Source organism: Macaca mulatta, chromosome 14 (genome assembly GCF_049350105.2).
Source record: "Macaca mulatta isolate MMU2019108-1 chromosome 14, T2T-MMU8v2.0, whole genome shotgun sequence".
Classification (NCBI taxonomy): Eukaryota; Metazoa; Chordata; class Mammalia; order Primates; family Cercopithecidae; genus Macaca; species Macaca mulatta.
This window is the reverse complement of record NC_133419.1, coordinates 4,466,163-4,487,410: the sequence shown is the minus strand read 5'-3', so window position 1 is coordinate 4,487,410 and position 21,248 is coordinate 4,466,163. Positions and strand designations below refer to the sequence as shown.

At 53.3% G+C, this 21,248-nt stretch overlaps 2 protein-coding genes across 18 annotated transcripts in view; one reads left to right on the top strand and one right to left on the bottom strand.

Annotated features, from left to right (window-relative positions):
- The window catches only part of ANO1 (anoctamin 1), a 218,538-nt gene extending 198,517 nt beyond the window's left edge, over positions 1-20,021 (top strand). For 16 of the 17 annotated variants that reach the window (XM_077961821.1, XM_077961822.1, XM_028833093.2 and 13 more), the window contains 4 exons: positions 8,631-8,683; positions 12,878-13,062; positions 15,985-16,090; positions 18,226-20,021. In XM_077961821.1, coding sequence (XP_077817947.1) covers positions 8,631-8,683; positions 12,878-13,062; positions 15,985-16,090; positions 18,226-18,492 — 611 coding nt within the window. In that variant the 3' untranslated portion in view covers positions 18,493-20,021. The remainder of the gene's footprint in view (positions 1-8,630; positions 8,684-12,877; positions 13,063-15,984; positions 16,091-18,225) is intronic. The other variant, XR_013403429.1, reaches the window with a different exon arrangement.
- LOC144334062 (uncharacterized) lies at positions 3-8,624 on the bottom strand. Its single transcript, XM_077961829.1, has 3 exons — positions 3,799-8,624; positions 3,520-3,608; positions 3-2,151 (listed from the first exon to the last, which is right to left on the bottom strand). The coding sequence occupies exons 1-3, from the start codon at positions 3,856-3,858 to the stop codon at positions 1,995-1,997; spliced, it is 306 nt and encodes a 101-aa protein (XP_077817955.1). The 5' UTR covers positions 3,859-8,624; the 3' UTR covers positions 3-1,994.
- Positions 20,022-21,248: the final 1,227 nt, after the last annotated feature.

Sequence of the window (21,248 nt, the reverse complement as noted above, 5' to 3'; positions counted from 1 at the left end):
CCACGGGCCGGCAGGACCAGTTCCACATGCGTGCTGGGTTTGGGGAGGGGATTGCCACGCTCCAGAAGCTAGAGCCAGAGCTGACCAGGTGTCCCTCCTGGGGCTCTTCACTCAGCCTTTGCCGGGTGGAGCCTGGGGGGCAGGTAACACAAGACGTGGAGGCTCGCTTAGCCCTGTCCCCACCCGTTCCCTCCTAAGATGCATTGGTCACAGACGACGTTTGGAAAGTGTGGGTCCCAGACATCTGAATGTCTCAACAACCTGCTGCTTTAGGAGGTACAAGAGACTACATTGCCTCTCTGATGGCTGGCGACACCCACCTGTAGCAAGTGTGTGACCCCAGAGCCAGGGCAAGACCAACGGGAAAGGAGTGTTAGCTGTTCAGCATGTGCCTTCCTACATTGCATGTCATGGCATCATTTAATGTTCACAAAAGAGAAAAGGAAGGAAGGAGCCCCCCTCTGTAGACAGGGAAGAACAGTCCCAGTCATTGCATGGCTTGCCTACAGGAATCAAAGCCAAGATGCAAATCAACTCCAGCTTTTTAACCCCGTCACTAAGGCACCTTGACCACGTGGAGAAAGGGTGTGAGGTTGGGAGAATGTATATTTCAGGTCAGCATAAAGAATAACTTGAGCTGAGCACCGTGGCTCACTCCTGTAATCCCAGTGCTTTGGGAGGCCCAGGAGAAGGCACAGCTTGAGCCCAGGAGTTCAAGACCAGCCTAGGCAACATGGCGAAACCCTGTCTCCACATTGAGCCCAGGAATTCAAGACCAGCGTAGGCAACATGGCGAAACCCTGTCTCTACGAAAAATAGAAAAATTTGCTGGGCATGATGGTGCATGCCTGTAGTCGCAGCTACTCAGGAGGCTGAGGTGGGAGGTTCAGTGAGCCCACGCAGATTGTGGCTGCAGTGAGCTGTGCCCACGCCTGGGCAACAGAGTGAGATCCTGTCTCAAAAACATAAGTAAAATTAGCTGGATATGGTAGCGCAGACCTGTGGTCCCAGCTACTTGGGAGGCTGAGGCAGGAGGATCGTGTGAGCCCAGGAGGTCAAGGCTGCAGTGAGATGTGATCATGCCACTACACTCCAGCCTGGGCAACAGAGAGACCCTGCCTCAAAAAAAAAAAGAAAAAGAAAAAGAATAACTTTAATAGTCAGAGGGGTCAAAAACAGAGCAGACTTCCTTGTGGGTTAGAGAGCTCCCTGTTACCAGAGGCATTTAAGCAGAGATAGGACGACAATCTGTCCAGGAGGGTGAGGGGTATGGGAGCCCCACACAGGCCTCCACCAGAGCCAGCCCTCACAGGAAGGGTGATCCCATCTTATCTTATGGTAGGACCCAATTTTCAGGGTGAAAACAAAATTACAAACATACATTCATTTTATCTCAAATTTAACAAATTTTAGTGAGAATAGCACCTTTGTACTAATTATTGGAATAAACAAAAGGTTGGATTACGTATTGGGGATATCACCTTGCTGAAATAAAGATTCCATATCAGCTTGATAAGATAGTTTTGGGTTAGGCTTTTGTAGGCCAAACGTAATCTTACAAAAAGTGGGAAACTGACCGGGTGCAGTGGCTCATGCCTGTAATCCCAGCACTTTGGGAGGCCAAAGCAGGTGGATCACCTGAGGTCAGGAGTTCGAGACCAGCCTGACTAACATGGTGAAACCCCGTCTCTACTAAAAATACAAAATTAGCTGGGTATGGTGGTGGGAGCCTGTAATCCCAGCTCCTCAGGAGGCTAAGGCAGGAGAATTCCTTGATTCCGGGAGGCAGAAGTTGCAGTGAGCCGAGATCGTGCTACTGCACTCCAGCCTGGGCGACAGAGCAAGACTCCATCGCAAAAAAAAAAAAAAAAAAGAAATGTGGGAAGCCTTTTCAGTTGTTCCAAGGGCTTCTCCAGTCCTTGGTATGTGTGTCATTCTCGCTGGCAACACCCTTCGGATCACCTCACCCTAGTCCGTGTTCTCTCCTTAAGTTGTTAGCGGCTCTGTCCTGGTTGGAAGCTCCTTGGTCGACACCTTGGCCCCTTGTGGCAAGCCCAGCATCCACTGGTGACCAAATCCACCAATCCTCCACTGTCTGGCTCCAAGATAACTTCAGCTCTGGCTTCTCTTAACACTTGGCTGTCTTGTAGACTAAAACAGATGAAATTGTCATTTTCACAGCTCAAAGACCATCAGATAGCAGTGATTCACCCTGCAGTTCACCCTGCAGCTTCACATTTGCCCTGCGTAAGGCCCTGGCTTTGAAAGGGGCCTGGAAACTTCGGTGCCTTATAGGGAGGGACATCCCAGGGCTCGTGGGTAAGAGGTCATGGCACTGTGTTTGGATACTTTTGCTTCCCTACGTCATCTCTTCTCTGGGTGACCCAGGTAATGAAGACTCAGAACACAGACACTCTATATTAGACTGCCCTGTGAGATTTTGTTTACAAATTTCAAAGGCTTTAAAAGCCATGAGCTAACTAACCCTCCGAAGACCCCGCTAACCACCAGCATCCCTGTTCTGCCTCTGCTGAGGCCATGGGTGAGCTCCTCGCCCCTCGCCCCTCATACCACAGCCCTACATGGCCAGAGGTGGCGCAAGGCTGAAGCGCTGATTTGCTGGTGCTCTAGGTCAGAGGTCAGCACTTGTCTTCAGTAAAGAGCCAGAGTGAATGTTTTAGGCTTCCTGGACCCAGAAACGACGTCCTCAAGTCTTAGGCAGTGGTTCTCACCCAAAGGCTACATTTTTCGTACATTTTTCATTTCATACTTAAAAGTGGAAAAGGTCAGGGCCTGGCGTGGTGGCTCATGCCTGTAATCGCAGCACTTTGGGAGGCCGAGGGAGGTGGATCACCTGAGGTCAGGAGTTTGAGACCAGCCTGGCCAATATGATGAAACCCCATCTCTACTAAAAATACAAAAATTAGCTGGCAGCGCTAATTTTTGTGGTGGCATTTTAATTTTTAATGGTGGCAGGCACCTGTAATCCCAGCTACTTGGGAGGCTGAGGCAGGAGAATGGCGTGAACTTGGGAGGTAGAGCTTGCAGTGAGCCGAGATCGTGCCACCGCACTCCAGCTTGGGCAACAGCAAGACTCCGTTTCAAAAAAAAAAAAAAGGTCATTTTTAGCTGGCGGGACAAGTGAAAAAGAGGCTATCGAAAAACAGGCCACCATGGCCATCTCTGCACACCCGCTCTCAGGAGCAAGGCGAGATTGCATCCCAGGCTGTGCCTCCGCATAGCGCTGCTTTGAAGATCGCGCCACAGAGCTGCCTCCAACATGAACTTTCCTCAGAACCTCAGCCTGTCGTGTCCTCCAGGGAACCCCGGGGGGGGAAGCCTGAGTGAATCTTCCCTCGGTGCCACTTTCCAGATGGGAAACCGAGGCCCAGACGGTAACAGCTGAGCGGGAACCAGAGAGCTCAAGCCCTAGGCCTCCTGCATGCATAGAGGGTTTGCCTCTGAAAACCTCACCCTGTGTACCAAAGACCCCAAAGGGGGAGCTCCGGGCCCGCTCACCAGGTGCTCCCTGCAGTCCTCGGAAATTCTGGAGCTCCCTGCCCCACGGCAGTAAAGAAAAGAGTGCCATCCCATTCCAGCAGGTACAGCTGAAAACAAAGAGAAGAATGCAGCCCACGCTGAGTCCTCACAAAGGCCCGATGATCAGGCACCTGACAGTGCCCTACCCCTGCCCGCCACCTGCCGCATCACAGTGTGCATGTGTTTGCTCTGGTGCCCTCTGCTTCGAGAAGCTCTGGCTGTCCCCAGACGGTGGCTGAATGAAGCTTGCAAACCCACCAGGGTGAAAGAGAGCAGCAGCTCAATGGCCTTGGCTTCCTGCAGTCCCTCTGCAGGCATTGGCGTCCCCACCAGCAGCAGGCCTTCCGCGTGCCTCTTTGGACTCTTTGCACCTGGCTTGTTTTTGCTCAGTTCTTACGGATCAGCTACTCACTTCCTGGTTCCTGTCCGGTTGGCTGAAGGCATAATCTGCCCTCCTTTCACTCGTTTGTTTGTGGATTCCTTAACCATAGCCTTTCCTTGAAGAGGCTTTTGTATTCCTTCTATGATCCGTGCAGGGCCCCCAGGCGAGCTCCTCGAGGGGACAGAGGGCCCCTGTGGCCCCTGTGACCTGCACCTCTGAGGCCCTGGGTGGCTGGGGGAAGCTGTGCCACAAAGCACAGGTGCCTAGATCACCCTGCCATCCAGCGGGTCACAGCAGGGACCCAGCCATGCGTGGGAATCTGCTCCAGCTCCCCAGCCCTGGCTTCGACTTCCTGTTCTCTTCCTGGTGCTTCACAGCCTGCTGGTGGGAAAGCGCAGCCTCCATTCGGCTCCCAGGCACTGCCTGTGGGCAGCAGTGGTGGCCTCGCCAAGCACCTGGCTTTGTCCAAATACCTCCCTGTACTGTTCTGGGAAATGGGGCTTAGCATCCCCTAGAGTGGGAAAAATTCCTTGGGAAAGAAACCAAGGAATTTACTTGGGGAAGTAAAAATGAGGCAGTTTTCCCCAACAGGACTGTCATCAAAGAAGCCCACCCAAAGAGTATTCCAAAAGCACAGCATCCCCTTTTACTTAGAGATGTCAATGAAAAGAGTCAAACTCTGTCAAATATTTGAAGACATTTATTCTGAGCCAAATATGAGTGACCACGGCCCATGACACAGCCCTCAGGAGGTGCTGAGAACATGGGCCCAAGGTGGTCGCGGTACAGCTTGGTTTTGTACATTTTAGGGAGACACGAAACATCAATCAGATATATCTAAGATATACATTGATTTGGTCCAGAAAGGCGGGACAGGGTGGGGCGACTTCCAGGTTATAGGTATATATATATATATATGTGTGTGTGTGTGTGTGTGTGTGTGTGTGTGTGTGTGTGTGTGTGTGTTTGAGAGAGAGAGTTTCACTCTTGTCACCCAGGCTGGAGTGCAATGGCATGATGCAACCTCCACCTCCTGGGTTCAAGCGATTCTCCTGCCTTAGCCTCCTGAGTAGCTGGGATTGCAGGTGTGTGCCACCAGATTTGGCTAATTTTGTATTTTTAGTAGATACAAGACTTCACCATGTTTCTCCAACTTGTGACCTCAGGTGATCTGCCCACCTCTGCCTCCCAAAGTGCCCCAGCAGTGAGCCACCGCACCCAGCCTATTTTTAAAATTTCTGATTGTCAATTGGTTGAGTTATTATCAATAGAAAGAAAAGTCTGGGTTATGATAAGGGGTTGTGGAAACCAAGGTTTTATCATGCAGATGAAACCTCCAGGTAACAGGGTCAGAGAGAATAGACTGTAAATGTTTATCAGACTTAAGGTCTGTGTTGATGGTCACACTGGTCGGCTTTTGCTGAATTCCAAAAGGGAGGAGGGCATGAGGAGGCCTGTCTGACCCTCCCCATGCCCCCTGCTTCCTGTCATGGCCTGAACCAGTTTTTCAGGTTAACTTGAGGGTTCCCTAGCCGAGATAATGGACCCCATTTAAATGGTTGAGGAGGGGATTAGAATTTTATTTTTAGTTTACAAAGATCCTCAGAGCAGTGAGTGTCTCCCTGGAGTGTGCCTCAGAATAACTCGGGGTTCCCAGCCCCACCCCAGGAGAGGCGGATTCTGTAGGCTGGGGCTGGGGCTGGGCTGTCGGTTCTGCATTTCTCTAACACACCCCACGGATGTGCAGGGCCACACGGAGAGTCATCCTCCTGGACATAGAAATCCTGCAGACCTGTCAGGACAGGCTCCATCCGGGCCTGGAAACGAGGAAGACCCCGCTCCCGGCTTCATCTCATCCCCTCCTCATCCCTCCCACTTCCTGTTGTCTCTCTGGGCCCGCTGGGCAATCACCTGGACAGACCCCCTCGCCTGCCTGAATCTTGCCCTTCCAAGGCCCTGAGCTCAGGAGCCGCGTCCCTCGGGAGCCCCACAGCCAAAGACTTCAACCCCCACCCCAGGCCCACCCCACCTCAGAGGTCTCAAACTCAGAGCCCCAAGGGCCAGGTGGGCCACACGCACAAGTGAGACTAAGTCCTAGGAGTGTTCTTCATGGCCACAGAGCAGTGTGCCCGTTCCCACATTGCTTGAAACATTCAACTCTCTAGTCCGGGTCTGGGTTTGGATGCTAAGGCGGCCATAATGGAAGTCTGAGGTCAGAGGTCGCCTGGAGGCCCCGGCACAGACAGCAGAGCTGTGGTGCACAGCCCGACCTGCAGGGGGCGCCCCGGGCATCACAGCATCACAGCCAGCTGTTGCCAAGGAGACGCAGCAGCCAGCCAGGACCAGAGCCGAGGAGTCTCGATTTTTTTTTTGGTTTGTTTGTTTTTTTTTTTGTTTTTTGAGACGGAGTCTCACTCATTCGCCAGGGCTGGAGTGAAGTGGCACAATATCGGCTCACTGCAACCTCCATCCCCCAGGTTCTAGCAATTCTCCTGCCTCAGCCTCCTGAGTAGCTGGGATTACAGGCGCCTGCCACCACACCCAGCTAATTTTTGTATTTTTAATAGAGCGGGGCTTCGCCATGTTGGCCAGACTGGACTCGAACTCCCGACCTCAGGTGATCCACCCGCCTCAGCCTCCCAAAGTGCTAGAATTACAGGCGTGAGCCAATGCGCCCGGCCTTGATTTTTTTAAATACATTTTCCCGGTTTTTAAGCATCAGTCTGCATTTTTAAGCAGTAGGCAAGCGTAACAAAATGGCCATGTAGCGTGGATGCGGCCTGCCTGCCACTGCTTTGCAGCCTCTGCTCCGGCGCCAGCATCCGGTTGGAAAGGGCTTTCTACGCTCGTGCAGTCACTCAGCAGGCATTTATCCAGCAGCACCCACCTCATGTGCCAGACACCAAGCTAGACCCAGAAGCTACAGGGACGTGCAATTAGCAGCCTGCCCCAGGAGCTTGGAGTCCACGGAGGGCCCTCAGCCCTGACACCCAGCCAGGAGAAGCAGAGCGGGACGTGTTCCCACTCCTGAGGGAGCACTTCAGTGCTGACTTTGTAGGGCTGTGCCATCCAGCCCTCACGCACCTGCGTTCCCAGGTGCTTTATTCAGGATGGGGTGGCCCTGGGGCTGCTAGTGTGCAGAGCCCATGTGACTGCCCCACCACCTGCTCCAGCGGAAAAATAAACTGAGGATCGCTGCGCCCGTGCAAAAGATCAATGGAGCTACAATTAGGTGATGGCTCCCGTGGCCCGAGGACTGGAGAGAGGGGTCAGGGAATAGTGATTGTCACTTCTCAAACTGCCCACCAGCAATGGGTTGCAGTGGGTATTTCTCTCTTTTTTTGAGACAGAACCTTTCTCTGTTGCCCATGCTGGAATGCAGTGGCGTGAACTCGGCTCACCATAACCTCAGCCTCCCTGGCTCAAACTATTCTTGTGCCTCAGCCTTCCGAGTAGCTGGGATTACAGGCATGTGCCACCGTGCCCAGCTAATTTTTGTATTTTTAGTAGAGATGGTGTTTTGCCATATTGGCAAGGCTGGTCTCAAACTCCTGGCTTCAAGTCATCTGTCCACCTCAGCCTCCCAAAATGCTAGGATTATAGTCGTGAGCCTCCACACCCAGCCTACAGTGGCATTTTTGATTGATGATGATTGTGACTGTGGTCTGTCATTGAATTGGAGCTGGCTGGGGGCAGGGAGCAAGAGATCCTGGTCTCGGAGGTTTCATCTGAGCCTGTGGTTTCTAGCTCTGGGCCACACAGGGGGCCTGAACTCTTGCTGCCTTTGCAGACCACCAGCATGCACCCCAGAAATGGGGACTGAGAGGCTCCCCTTGGCTACCAGGGCAGAAGCGCTATGTACAGCTCTCCCTGCAGCCTCCTGCACAGGCAGGAAGTCCATCTGCTCCGTCTTGGTCCTTTCTGACGAGTGCTAGTTATCACCTATCTCAGAGCCGGCTCAGGGCATGGAGAGCAGGCCTCAGGATTGGGCTCCCAGCCAAACCGCTGCATACGACACTGCTGGGCATGATAGGGTGCAATTAGGGTGAGCCAGGGGTCAGTCCGGGACACTGGACCATTTCCAGGAATTGCAACACTGAGGCCCTGCTTCCTGGGCCATTGAGGGACTCCTTCCTGGGCCCTGCTAGATCTCGTGGCCGCTGGGAAGACAATGGAGAGGCCAGCATGGCCCCGGGCGTTGTGTTGTGATCTTCTTGTTCATCTGTGATTTGGTGCAACCCTGGGTCTTGGAGTAAAGGGAGCAAGGGGGTGTGCAGATGGGGAACGGTTCGACCTGCACTCCTGTGTCTGGCCTAGCCCTGAATACAGGTATCCTCCGCCAGAGCTTTGGGAGCTGCACCCCAATTGAATCTTAGTCACTTTAGGAATAAAAAACGTTTCATCTGAGCCAACTAGTATTTACACAGGTGCACGGGGAGATCGTGCAGAACCACTGAGGGAGCAGCTGTCTTTAAGCCCCTCTTTTAGAAGCTGGTGAGCTTGTCAGAAAGGGCTGGTGCACACCAGGCCCTGGCACTGACCTGGCTTCCTCAGGACCTGAGCAAATGACTCTTGGTTGCCGTAAGCCTCTGACTGCTGTGAGAGAGCCTGGCCCCTGCAAGGATGGTACCCGCTCAGGCTGTTGCCTGGTGGCTGCAATGACTGAGAGTGTAGGGTTCTTTAAAACCGTGACTTCTTCTTCCCCCAGGAATCTGGTACAATATCCTCAGAGGCATTGGGAAGCTTGCTGTCATCATCAATGTAAGTGACATCAGGGACCTCGGTGGAAGGAAGTCCTGGCTGAACTGCCAGGCGGCCGGGGGCCCCTTGGAGGAGGAGCTGGGCATGGGTCTTCTACCCCAGCCACGGTGCAGCCCCAGGCTGCCAGAATTCTCTAGTTATAAATGTCCCTTGACCGCATGGGGTGGGGAGGGTGCATTCTGGGGAGGCATAAAAAATTCTCTTCAAACTTTACCTGCAAGTTTTTTGTTTAATTTTTTTTGAGTCAGAGTCTCACTCTGTGGTCCAGGCTGCAGTGCAGTGGCACTATCTCAGCTCACTACAACCTCTGCCTCCCAGGTGCAAGCAATTCTCGTGCCTCGGTCTCCCAAGTAGCTGGGATTACAGGCGCCCACCACCACGCCCGACTAACTTTTGTATTTTTAGTAGAGACAGGGTTTTGACATGTTGACCAGGCTGGTCTCAAACTCCTGACCTCAGGTGATCCGCCCTCCTTGGCCTCCCAAAGTGCTGGGATTACATTCATGAGCCACTGTGCCCAGCCTTTCTGCAAGCTTTGAGCAAAATTCTCCACCATGCCCACCTTGGCCCCTAAGTCCACTGAGAATAAACAACAGACAGATATAAGAGGGAAGACAGAGACAGAGACAGGAGGGAAGACAGAGACAGGAGGGAAGACAGAGACAGAGACAGGAGGGAAGACAGAGACAGAGACAGGAGGGAAGACAGAGACAGAGACAGGAGGGAAGACAGAGAGATAGGAGGGAAGACAGAGACAGAGATAGGAGGGAAGACAGAGACAGAGACAGGAGGGAAGACAGAGACAGGAGGGAAGACAGAGACAGAGACAGGAGGGAAGACAGAGACAGAGACAGGAGGGAAGACAGAGACAGAGACAGGAGGGAAGACAGAGACAGAGATAGGAGGGAAGACAGAGACAGAGACAGGAGGGAAGACAGAGACAGAGACAGGAGGGAAGACAGAGACAGGAGGGAAGACAGAGACAGGAGGGAAGACAGAGACAGAGACAGGAGGGAAGACAGAGACAGAGACAGGAGGGAAGACAGAGACAGAGATAGGAGGGAAGACAGAGACAGGAGGGAAGACAGAGACAGAGATAGGAGGGAAGACAGAGACAGAGACAGGAGGGAAGACAGAGACAGGAGACAGGAGGGAAGACAGAGACAGAGACAGGAGGGAAGACAGAGACAGAGACAGGAGGGAAGACAGAGACAGGAGGGAAGACAGAGACAGGAGGGAAGACAGAGACAGGAGGGAAGACAGAGACAGAGACAGGAGGGAAGACAGAGACAGAGATAGGAGGGAAGACAGAGACAGAGACAGGAGGGAAGACAGAGACAGAGACAGGAGGGAAGACAGAGACAGGAGGGAAGACAGAGACAGAGACAGGAGGGAAGACAGAGACAGGAGGGAAGACAGAGACAGGAGGGAAGACAGAGACAGAGACAGGAGGGAAGACAGAGACAGAGACAGGAGGGAAGACAGAGACAGAGACAGGAGGGAAGACAGAGAGATAGGAGGGAAGACAGAGACAGAGATAGGAGGGAAGACAGAGACAGAGACAGGAGGGAAGACAGAGACAGGAGGGAAGACAGAGACAGAGACAGGAGGGAAGACAGAGACAGAGACAGGAGGGAAGACAGAGACAGAGACAGGAGGGAAGACAGAGACAGAGATAGGAGGGAAGACAGAGACAGAGACAGGAGGGAAGACAGAGACAGAGACAGGAGGGAAGACAGAGACAGGAGGGAAGACAGAGACAGGAGGGAAGACAGAGACAGAGACAGGAGGGAAGACAGAGACAGAGATAGGAGGGAAGACAGAGACAGGAGGGAAGACAGAGACAGAGATAGGAGGGAAGACAGAGACAGAGACAGGAGGGAAGACAGAGACAGAGACAGGAGGGAAGACAGAGACAGGAGGGAAGACAGAGACAGGAGGGAAGACAGAGACAGGAGGGAAGACAGAGACAGAGACAGGAGGGAAGACAGAGACAGAGATAGGAGGGAAGACAGAGACAGAGACAGGAGGGAAGACAGAGACAGAGACAGGAGGGAAGACAGAGACAGGAGGGAAGACAGAGACAGAGACAGGAGGGAAGACAGAGACAGGAGGGAAGACAGAGACAGGAGGGAAGACAGAGACAGAGACAGGAGGGAAGACAGAGACAGGAGGGAAGACAGAGACAGGAGGGAAGACAGAGACAGGAGGGAAGACAGAGACAGAGACAGGAGGGAAGACAGAGACAGGAGGGAAGACAGAGACAGGAGGGAAGACAGAGACAGAGACAGGAGGGAAGACAGAGACAGGAGGGAAGACAGAGACAGGAGGGAAGACAGAGACAGAGACAGGAGGGAAGACAGAGACAGAGACAGGAGGGAAGACAGAGACAGAGACAGGAGGGAAGACAGAGACAGAGGGAGACACAGAGATTCCTTGCTGACAATCTTTCTGTTCTCTTATTTAAAGAAAAAAGTTGGTTTTTCTCCTTAATCTGAAACGTGTGGCTGCTCTATAGAGAAGGTTTGGGAGATGCTGAAACGGGGCGAGAAGGACGCTCTCATCAGCCTCACACATGGCTCTGCTAAGAATCAGGGCTCCAGGCCCCTCAGCCTCCTTCCCAGCATGGCAGCCCCTTCTAGCCTCTCCCATCCCCAGACCCACAGGCTAGGATGGCCCGGCCCTCAGCCTTTCCCGTCAGGATCTGTCTGACTCTGCCCATGGCCTGGATGCCCCCTGGGTTTAGCTGTGCCCAGCTGTCTCCAGCATATACTTCAAGCCCAAGGCTGCATCCCAGACATGAGAACCCCAGGCAGCCACGGGGAGTCCACTGTGCCAGGGCCCCATGGCTCTCGTCCCTTCCACCCTCTGGCTGAGCCAAATCCTCCCCACCAAAAGCTGACACCGTGCCCACGGGGGACACGGGGTGGCTCCCCAGAGCTGACGATCAATGCCCCTGCAGGGCTGTGATGCCAAGTCAGGGTGTCAGCAGGCCCTGGGGCTCAGTCCCCACAGAGGGCAGGGGGTGACACTCAGCCCCGGAGAAGGGCCCCTCAGAGCCCTCTGACAGAGCCCTTTCCCGGCGGGCAACCCCTTCTGCCAGGCACACGCTCCCTCCAGACAACAGGGAGACTGCGGGCAGAGTGTGCACACCGGGATGGCTCCTTATCCCGCCCAGACAAGGGAACACAGGGTCCCGAGACAGAGCCCACGCTGTGCTGGAGCTGGGGGAGCTGGGAACAGAGGTACATCCTGTCTGCAACGAGTGGGCGCTGTGAGCAGCTGCAGAGCACGGTGCGCATCTCCTGAGGAGAACAGCAGCAACAACAATAACAGCAGGCTGAGTGCGGTGGCTCACACCTGTAATCCCAGCACTTTGGGAGGCCGAGGCGGGAGGATCGCTTGAGGCCAGGAATTCAAGACCAGCCTGGTCAGCATAATGAAACATAGTGAGACCATATCTCTCTCTAAAAAAAAAAAAAAAAAGATAGTAGCAGGTACATTCACCAGGCACCTAGAATGTTCTAGACCCTTCTAAGCTCTTTCCACACACAAGCCCACTAGTCTGCACACAGCCCTTGGAGGCGGGGACTGTCATGGCCCCATCTGACAGGGAAGACACCAGAGGCATAGACAGGTTAGGTGATTTGCCCAAGGCCACACAGCCACGTGAGAGGCAGCCGTTGGGCCTTGGGTTCCTCTCTTGTGAGGGCACCAGCCAGAGCTGGTGCTATAATAGAATGAGCTGGGTGAGGACTTGAGAGCTTGCAAAGCACTTTCCCTTCCTGCCTCATTCCCTTCTCCAACAAGCCCAAAGGCACAGTGCATACATGGTGTGGGTATCAGCAGGCCCTGTTTTGACAAGAAGAAAATGGAGGCACAGAGAGGTTGGGTGATTTGCCCAAGGCCACACAGTCAGCAAGAGTCAGCCAGTGTCTACCTGGCGCCTTCTCTCCTAGGAGTGCGTTGTTCTGGCCCCCAGGCACTCTCCTTCAGCTGCCAGGGGGCTGAGAGTAGCACCCATGACCCCGCATCCGTTCACTCAGCATGCCAAGGCTGTGCGGCTATGGTCCCCGCCAGGGGCAGTGGCACATGGCCAGGGCCCAGTGTGGCCGTGGACGGGTCACCCCAGTTGTGGCCAGCCCTTCCACGCCCAGGCTGGGGGTCCCCCTCACTGTCACGTCCCCTGTGCAGGCCTTCGTGATCTCCTTCACGTCTGACTTCATCCCGCGCCTGGTGTACCTCTACATGTACAGTAAGAACGGGACCATGCATGGCTTCGTCAACCATACCCTCTCCTCCTTCAACGTCAGCGACTTCCAGAACGGCACAGCCCCCAATGACCCCCTGGACCTGGGCTACGAGGTGCAGATCTGCAGGTACTGCTCTCTGCTCCCCTCTTTGAAAAGCCATGTTTATGGGGTTTCTGGGAGAGCCTGGGTTTGGACGGGGCTCAAATCAGGGGCAAGTCAAGAAACAACGCAAACTCGCTTAAAAAGAAGAAAAAAGAAAAAGGCTGGTGCAGTGGCTCACACCCGTAATCCCAGCACTTCGGGAGGGCCAGGCAGGAGGATCACTTGAGCTGAGGAGTCAGAGACCAGCCTGAGCCACATAGTGAGACCCCATCCCTACAGAAAAAAAAAAAAAAAAAAAAATTAAATAGCTGGGCCTTGTGGCACGCACCTGTAGTTCTAGCTACTTGGGAGGCTGAGGTGGGAGATCAATTGAGCCTAGGAATTTGAGGCTGCAGTGAGCTATGATTGCACCATTGCACTCCAGCCTGGGCAACAGAGTGAGATCCTATCTATAATTAGTTAATTAATTTAATTAATTAATTAATTAATGCTTGAGGGGAGGAAATTAGAGGTGATTTACCAGTTCCTATAACTAAGAAGCCCAGGATAGCTTCAGGCATGGCTGGATCCAGGAGCTACAGTTTGCCATCAGGCTCCACTTTGATTTCCTCTGTGTAGCATTGTTCTCTTGCTGGTGGAAAGGATCCCCAGCAGCTCCTGGCTTAAATCCTCTCTGCTCTGCAGTCCCTGTGGGAAGACCTTCTGTTTCTCAATAGTCAGTGAAAATCCAGAGACTGAGTCTTACTGCCCCATCTTGAGTCAAATGTCCATTCCCGAACCAACCACTATTGCCACGAGGAGGAGGGCTCTCCTTGGCTTGGCCTGGGTCATGTGCCAGGGTGAGAGGTCACAGAGAATTGGGGGGTCCTAAGGAAAACTGGGGTGCTATGACTTGAAGAAGAGGAGACAGATGCTAGCAGGCAAAGCCTTGAGCACAGAATAAAGAGGAACGAGCTGGTGCGTGTGGCTTCTGACACTGGGAGGACAGGGCTGCTCGTTCCCATGGGAAAGCAGGTTGTGCAACTTCTGCCTGGCCCAGCAGCTGGCACCACAGCCGTGGCCCAGCCCAATCCTATCTCAGGGATTGGCAGCTCAGTGCTAAATAGGCCCTTGGAGACTCCCATCCAGCTCCCTCCAGAAATCAAGCTCCGTGGGCAAGGGCCCTATCTGTTGTGCACCCCCCTGAATTCTCCATCCCTGGAGTGGGGTCTGGCACATAGTAGTTGGTCAATAAATGCTTGTGACATAAGTAAGTGAGGGAATACCCAGACTGAGGCCCAGAGAGGTCAAGTGATTGCCTAGGGGACACACAGCAAGGTGGCAGTTGGAGTGGGTGAGCACCAGGGATGTGGGTCCAGGCCAGGGCTGTGCCTGCAAATCCAGGTGGACCTTCTCCTGGTCTCCCCGACTGACCTCAGCTTTTAGTGACCAGCAGGGGCACAAACTGCAGCTGAGCCCCTGGAAGCCCTGCCCCTCGTGGGGGCGTTTTCTGTCCAGCTTTGGGAAGCTTTTCCAATGAAGGGTGGGGACATCAGCTCCATTCAAGCCAAGTTCCAGCTGATGTGTGGCACCCCCCACATTCAGGGAGCCGTGGAGGGAGGGAGGCCCTAGGCAGACACCTCACCCTGAGCCCACAGACCCTGGGCGTCTCGGGGTCTCTGAAAGAGGAAGGGGCTGGGGAGAACTGGAGCATGGGCAGTGGTCATGAATGGGGCGAGTCTCCTTCCTAAGGCTCCAAGCATATCCATGGTCAGTGGCAGGACCTTGGCGGGGAAGGGGGTATGAGTGAGCTTGACTCTCCAAGCAGGAGATCAGTCAGCTACATCTAAAGCTGGTAACGAGAACCGGGGGCAGCTCGCGTTCTCTCGAGATAAGGCGGTGAGGACCAAGCAGCAACCCTGGAGGAGGGAAAGCAGCCCCAGACCCGGGCAGGGCAGGGCGGGCCGGGCCGGCTGCCTCACAGGCCTCTGCCTGCACCAATGGAATGCTTAGCTTCATTCTTTCGCAAATGTTTGAGAAGCTGTTTAAGTGACTTTGATAAAATGTTCAGGGTATTGGTTTGCTGGGTGTTTTGGTGGTTGTTTGGTTGGCTTTTTTTAGAGACAGGGTCTCACTTTGCGGCCAGGCTGAAGAGCAGTGGCGTGATCAAAAACTCACTACAACCTCCCGGGCTCAGGTGATCCTCCCACCTCAGCCTCCCGAGTAGCTGGGAATGCCGGCGTGCGCTGCCATGCCCGGCTAATTTTTGTATTTTTTTTGCAGAGACAGGGTTTTACTGTGTTGCCCAGACTGACCTCTGACTCCTCAGCCTGAGATTACAGTGCTGAGGTTACAGGCACGAGCCACCCCTCCTGGCTGATAAGGTGCTCAGGGCTTTTCTTCAGTAGTTTCCCTCAAAGAGGGGATAGACTGCAGAGGTGGTTTTCAAACTGTGTTTCACGGAACCCATCCTGGAGCTCTGTGGAGGGTGAGGGTTGGGGTGAGGTTCAGGGAGTTCAAGCTTTGGGAACCCCCTGCCCCCGCCCGACTTCAACCAAGTAGGCTCTGCACTCTTGGGACCCTATTGGAGTATCCAGTGAGATTTCTTTTGGGAACAAAGGCTCCACTGCTTTTAAAAGTTTGGAATCTCCTGGACCACATGGTCCCTGCCCTTGATTCTGTGAGCCCACGGCTGGGCCCGGGGGATACTTCCTGCCACATATGTTTTACACGAAGCCCCTCAGGTCCTGCCTGGCCCGTGGGGGGTCCTGACCACCCCCCTCCACCGTGGAGAGACACTCCCTGGGTGCGGGGCCGCAGGCTGCTCACCCAAGAGAGGGCTGTCCTCCCGGAGGCAGCCGCACACCAAGCTGAGCCTCTCCCAGGCGTCCCTCGAGCTGCCTGGCTCCAGCCAGAGCCTGAGCCCCGCCGAAGTCCCACCCTCGACTCCACCACCGTCTTTTGTAGGTACAAAGACTACCGAGAGCCACCGTGGTCGGAAAACAAGTACGACATCTCCAAGGACTTCTGGGCCGTCCTGGCAGCCCGGCTGGCGTTCGTCATCGTCTTCCAGGTACGGTGCGTCCCTCTTTGTTTCCGGTTTGAGGATGGGGGCACTAAGGGACCACCCCGTGCCCACAGTCTGGAAGGCACGAGCTGCTAAAGCCGGGGGTTCAGAGACTCTTCCAGAGGCCTGGAGAACTTGCTCTGGGACACCCGAGGAGGTGACCTGGCTGACCCCAGACCCCCTGCACCAACAGGGCCCAAGACAACCTCATGAGAGAGGAAGGCAAAGAGAGGGGCCGGATAAGTGCCTGCAGAAGGGTTCTGACTGGCTGGTGGGTTAAATCCAGTAGAAGTGTCTTTATTGAAAGAGACAGGGGCCAGGCACGGTGGCTCACACCTGTAATCTCAACATTTCGGGAGGCCGAGCTGGGCAGATCACCTGAGGTCAGGAGTTTGAGACCTGCCTGGCCAACATGGTAAAACCCTGTGTCTACTAAAAATACAAAAATCAGCCAGGCATGATGGTGGGTGCCTGTAATCTCAGCTACTTGGGAGGCTGAGGCAGGAGAATCACTTGAACCCAGGAGGCAGAGGTTGCCGTGAGCTGAGATTATACCATTGCACTCCAGCCTGAGCAATGAGACTGAAACTCCGTCTCAAAAGAAAGGGGAGAGAGAGAGAGAGAGAGAGAGAAGAAAGGAAGGAAGAGAGAGAGAGAAAGGAAAGAAAGCAAGAAAGCAAGCAAGAGAAAGAGAGAAAGAAAGAGAAAGAAAGAAAGAGAGAGAAAGAGAGAGAAAGAAAGAAAAGAAAGAAAGAAAAAAGAAAGAAAGAAAGAGTAAGAGAAAGAAAAAAGAGAGAAAGAGAGAGAGACATGGAGAAGGGGGACTCTACCTCTGTCCCTCTTGTTCTCATACTGTGTCTGTGGTAGCAGCCAGAACCAGGACAGACAGAAGGGCAGTGGGTTCTCAGATGACCCCAGCCACAGCCAACAGCCAGGGGACCCAGGCCCAGCTGGCCCAGCCTCTGGGGTGGGGTCTGGGCCAACTCTCTGATGCCAGAGGGACTCCCAGTGGAACGGGACCCCCTGCTAGGGTGCCAGCTATGCACCAGCAGCTGAGGTCCCAGAGAGGGGGCCCCTGGGCTGTGGGCACTGCCAAGGTTCTGCTCACCGGTGTCCCTCTAGCCTTGATTAAGTCGATGCTAGGAAGGCAGTGGGCCGAGGGCTCTGATTCTGGAATCCCCAGGACTGGGTTCAAGTCCCAGCTCTGTCACAGGGCAGGCCCTTCCACTCCTCTAAGCTCAGCAGCCTCATCCATCAGCTTTTCACAGCAAGCGGTGTAAAAGGTGTGTGGGGCTGGGTTCCGCAGGCCAGAGCCTGAGAGCCCAGCAAGAGGGGTCTCGGCCAGAGACAGCCCAGCCTTACCCCAAGGGAGCCCCGGAGCATGCATGGCACCCCAGACCTGGCCTTACCCGGAGGCAAGGCCACCCCTAGATGGGCCGGCCACTGCTTTGGGCTGACCAGGCTGGGAAGAGGGAGATGGGAGGGGGCATATGTTCTGCAGCTGCGAGCATGAGCAGCCGGTCCCAGCCACAGCTGGGGACTGGGACCGCCAACCAGGAGAAGACACCAATCCAGGGGGCACCAGCACCGCCCATGGCGGGAACCTGCTCAGCCCGGGGTGCTCACACATGCTTGCTGGACAGATGTTCAGCAAACGACAAGATTCCGTTTTTCCATAAAAACTGACTTGTGTTGCCTTCTATCCACCAGAAATGTCTCCACGGAGGTGGTAGATGTTCAGGGGGGCCCTGGGAGGCTTTGCAAACTAAAAGTTTGATCCATTTGTGGCTATTTCCAGTTTCATGCTTTTCCCCAAAGCCTCGATGCTTGTTAGATTTGGCGATGCGTGACCCATCAGGTCACTTCCTGAGTCTCCTGGTCGAGGAATTCAGAATGACTCAGGTGATTTTCCCAATTACTGAGTTCAGATGTGTTCGAGAAAGTCGGCCAACATTTCCCAAAGACCTGCCGGGTGGTTCTGTGCCTCCTTTATACCTTCTGGGAACTGAGGCCCAGGGAGGTCAACAGGCGAGGAGGTCATGGGGCGGCGCTCCACCAGGTGGGGGCCAGGCAGAGAGGTCGGGAGCACTTCCCCAGGCACCATCCTCCCCGCTGCCACGCGCTGCCTCTCCTCCTTCCAGAACCTGGTCATGTTCATGAGCGACTTCGTGGACTGGGTCATCCCAGACATCCCCAAGGACATCAGCCAGCAGATCCACAAGGAGAAGGTGCTCATGGTGGAGCTGTTCATGCGGGAGGAGCAAGACAAGCAGCAGCTGCTGGAAACCTGGATGGAGAAGGAGCGGCAGAAGGACGAGCCGCCGTGCAACCACCACAACCCCAAAGCCTGCCCAGACAGCCTCAGCAGCCCAGCCCCCAGCCATACCTACCACGGGGGCGTCCTGTAGCTATGCCAGCGGGGCTGGGCAGGCCAGCCGGGCATCCCGACTGACGGGCACCCTCTCCCAGGGGCAGGTGGCTTCCCGCTCCCGCCAGGGCCCGGTGGGTCCTGGGTTTTCTGCAAACATGGAGGACCACTTTCTGATAGGACATTTTCCTTTCTTCTTTCTGTTTTCTTTCCCTTGTTTTTGCACAAAGCCATTATGCAGGGGATTGTTTTTAATCTGTAGTATTCAAGATGAATCAAAATGATGGCTGGTAATAGGGCAATAAGGTAACAAAGGCAGATGCTTTGCAGAAAGAATGCTTGGAATCTTGAGTCTCCCTAGCAGTGAAAAGTGAGCAGAGGCCCCTAGAAACCCTCCTCTGAATCCTCCTAATTCCTTAAGATAGATGCAAAATGGTAAGCCGAGGCATCGGGCCAAAGCTGGTGCGATGCTTCAGGGAAAATGGAAACCCCAACCAAAAATAATGATTGATTCTGGTTCCAAAAGGTGTCACCTGCCTGTTCCAGAAAAGTTAGACTTTCCATTGCCTTTTCCTCCCGTCAGTTCAGCGGCTGAGAGAGAAGTGCCCCATCCCTGAACCACACAGGGGGCGTGGGAGCATCCCAGTTATTCCTGGAAAGCGAGAAGGGGGCACAGGTGTCCCTGATTAAGCAGGAACCAGCACCCTTGGCATCCCTGGCAGGCTCCCCGCTGTCAGCCACACACCTGCCCCCTCACACCAAGCTGACCTCAGAGTTGGTCGTCTTCCTTATGGGACAAAACCAGTTGACCAGAAAATGGGCAGAGAGAGAGGACCTCGGAAGCATTAAAACAGATGGTGTCAGGGTTTCAAGAAGTCTTAGGGCTTCCAGGGGTCCCCTGGAAGCTTTAGAATATTTATGGGTTTTTTTTTTCAAGTGTCAATTATATGGTAGATTGAGGATATTTTTTTCTGCAGCTCAAAGGTGGAGGGAGTTTATTAGTTAACCGAATAGCGTTGAGAGGAATTTAAAATACTGTTACTACCAAAGAATTTTATTAATAAAGCCTTCTATTTTGGTAACATTTCTCTATATTTTTACTCATAGGAATGTCACTGTTGGACAATTATTTTAAAAGTGTATAAACCAAGTCTCATAAATGATATGAGTGATCTAAATTTGCAGCAATGATACTAAACAACTCTCTGAAATTTCTCGAGCACTGAGAGAAACATCATTTTAGCAAAGGCCAAGAGGAAAAACAGAAATATATTTGTCTCGAACACATCATTGATGTGATGTTGACATTCCCTTTAATCTGCCAACTGTGATCAAAGTTCATAGGTGTCATAGATTTCCATTATTTGCTAAAATCATGCAATCTGATGCTTCTCTTTTCTCTTGTACAGTAAGTAGTTTGAAATGAGTTTTGTATATAAATACTGTATTAAAAATTAGGCGATTACCAAAAATCCTTTTATGGAAACCGTTTTTTAAAAAAGTGAATGTACACAAATCCACAGAAGACTGTGGCTGGACATTCATCTAAATAAATTTGAATATACGACACTTTTCCCACTTGAATGCTGTCTGCCTGAGTCCGCCTGGGAAACTCACAGGCCGTCCCCAAAGTCCAGTGGACCCTGCAAACTCAGCACTGACTGCCAGGCGTCTCTTTCCTTTGGTGCCGGCCTGTGCATGGCTCTAAATGTTCTTGGGACTTTATCTCTCTGTGCGTGTGTGCATTTGTGCATGCACACGTGTGTGCCTATTCATTTGCATTTGTTTTGCATGTATCATGTGCACTCCTGTTCACATTTGCTTGTGTGCATGTGCCTGTGTGTTTACATGTTTGTGTGCATCACGTGTGTATGCATTTGTATTTGCTTGTATGTGCATATGGGTGCGGGTGTGTGTGCATGTGGACACGTGTGCATATATGCATGTGTGTGTATGTCTATGTGTGCATGCACGTGTGTATGCAGTGTGTGCGTGCTTGTGAATGCTTGTGTTTATGTGTTTGCATGGTTTGTGTATGTATTATCCATTCTCACACTGCTATAAAGAACTACCTGAGGCCGGGTGTGGTGGCTCACACCTATAATCCCAGCACTTTGGGAGGACAAGGGGGGTGGATTTCTGGAGGAGTTCAAGACCAGCCTGGCCAACATGGCGAAATCCCGTCTCTACTGAAAAAAAAGTGAGACAAAAATTAGTTGGGCATGGTGGTGCACACCTGTCATCTCAGCTACTGGAGAGGCTGAGGCAGAGAATCACTTGAACCTGGGAGGCAAAGGCTGCAGTGAACCGAGATCGTGCCATCACACTCCAATCTGGGTGACAGAGTGAGACTCCACCTCAAAAAAATATAAATAAAGAGAACTACCTGAGACTGAATAATTTACGAAGAAAAGAGGTTTAATTGACTCACACTTTTGCATGCTTGACAGGAGGCATGACTGAGAGGTCTCAGGAAACTTAATGATCATAGCAGAGAGCAAAGGGGACGCAAGCACGTCTTCACAATGCTGGAGCAGGAGAGAGCGAGCAAAGGGGGCACGTGCCACACTTTCCAACCATCAGATGTCCTGAGAACTCACCCACTATCACGAGAATAGCATGGGGGAAATGCGCCCCATGATTCAACCACCTCCCACCAGGTCCCACCCACAACACATGGGGATTACAATTTGACATGAGATGTGGGTGGGGACACAGAGCCAAACCATGTCAGTGTGCATCACCCCAGGGTTCACACGCCTGTTTGCCTTTGCCTGTGTCTGTATATGTATATGT

What these genes read in the sequence shown, in the direction of transcription:
- LOC144334062 (XM_077961829.1), bottom strand. Translation starts at nt 3,858, where the DNA reads ATGCCTGCAGAGGGACTGCAGGAAGCCAAGGCCATTGAGCTGCTGCTC. An exon ending in TGCTGCTCTCTTTCACCCTG is followed by an intron (nt 3,609 to 3,798) that starts GTGGGTTTGCAA and finishes CTTTGTTTTCAG; the next exon opens with CTGTACCTGCTGGAATGGGA. An exon ending in AGGACTGCAGGGAGCACCTG is followed by an intron (nt 2,152 to 3,519) that starts GTGAGCGGGCCC and finishes CATCTGTTTTAG; the next exon opens with TCTACAAGACAGCCAAGTGT.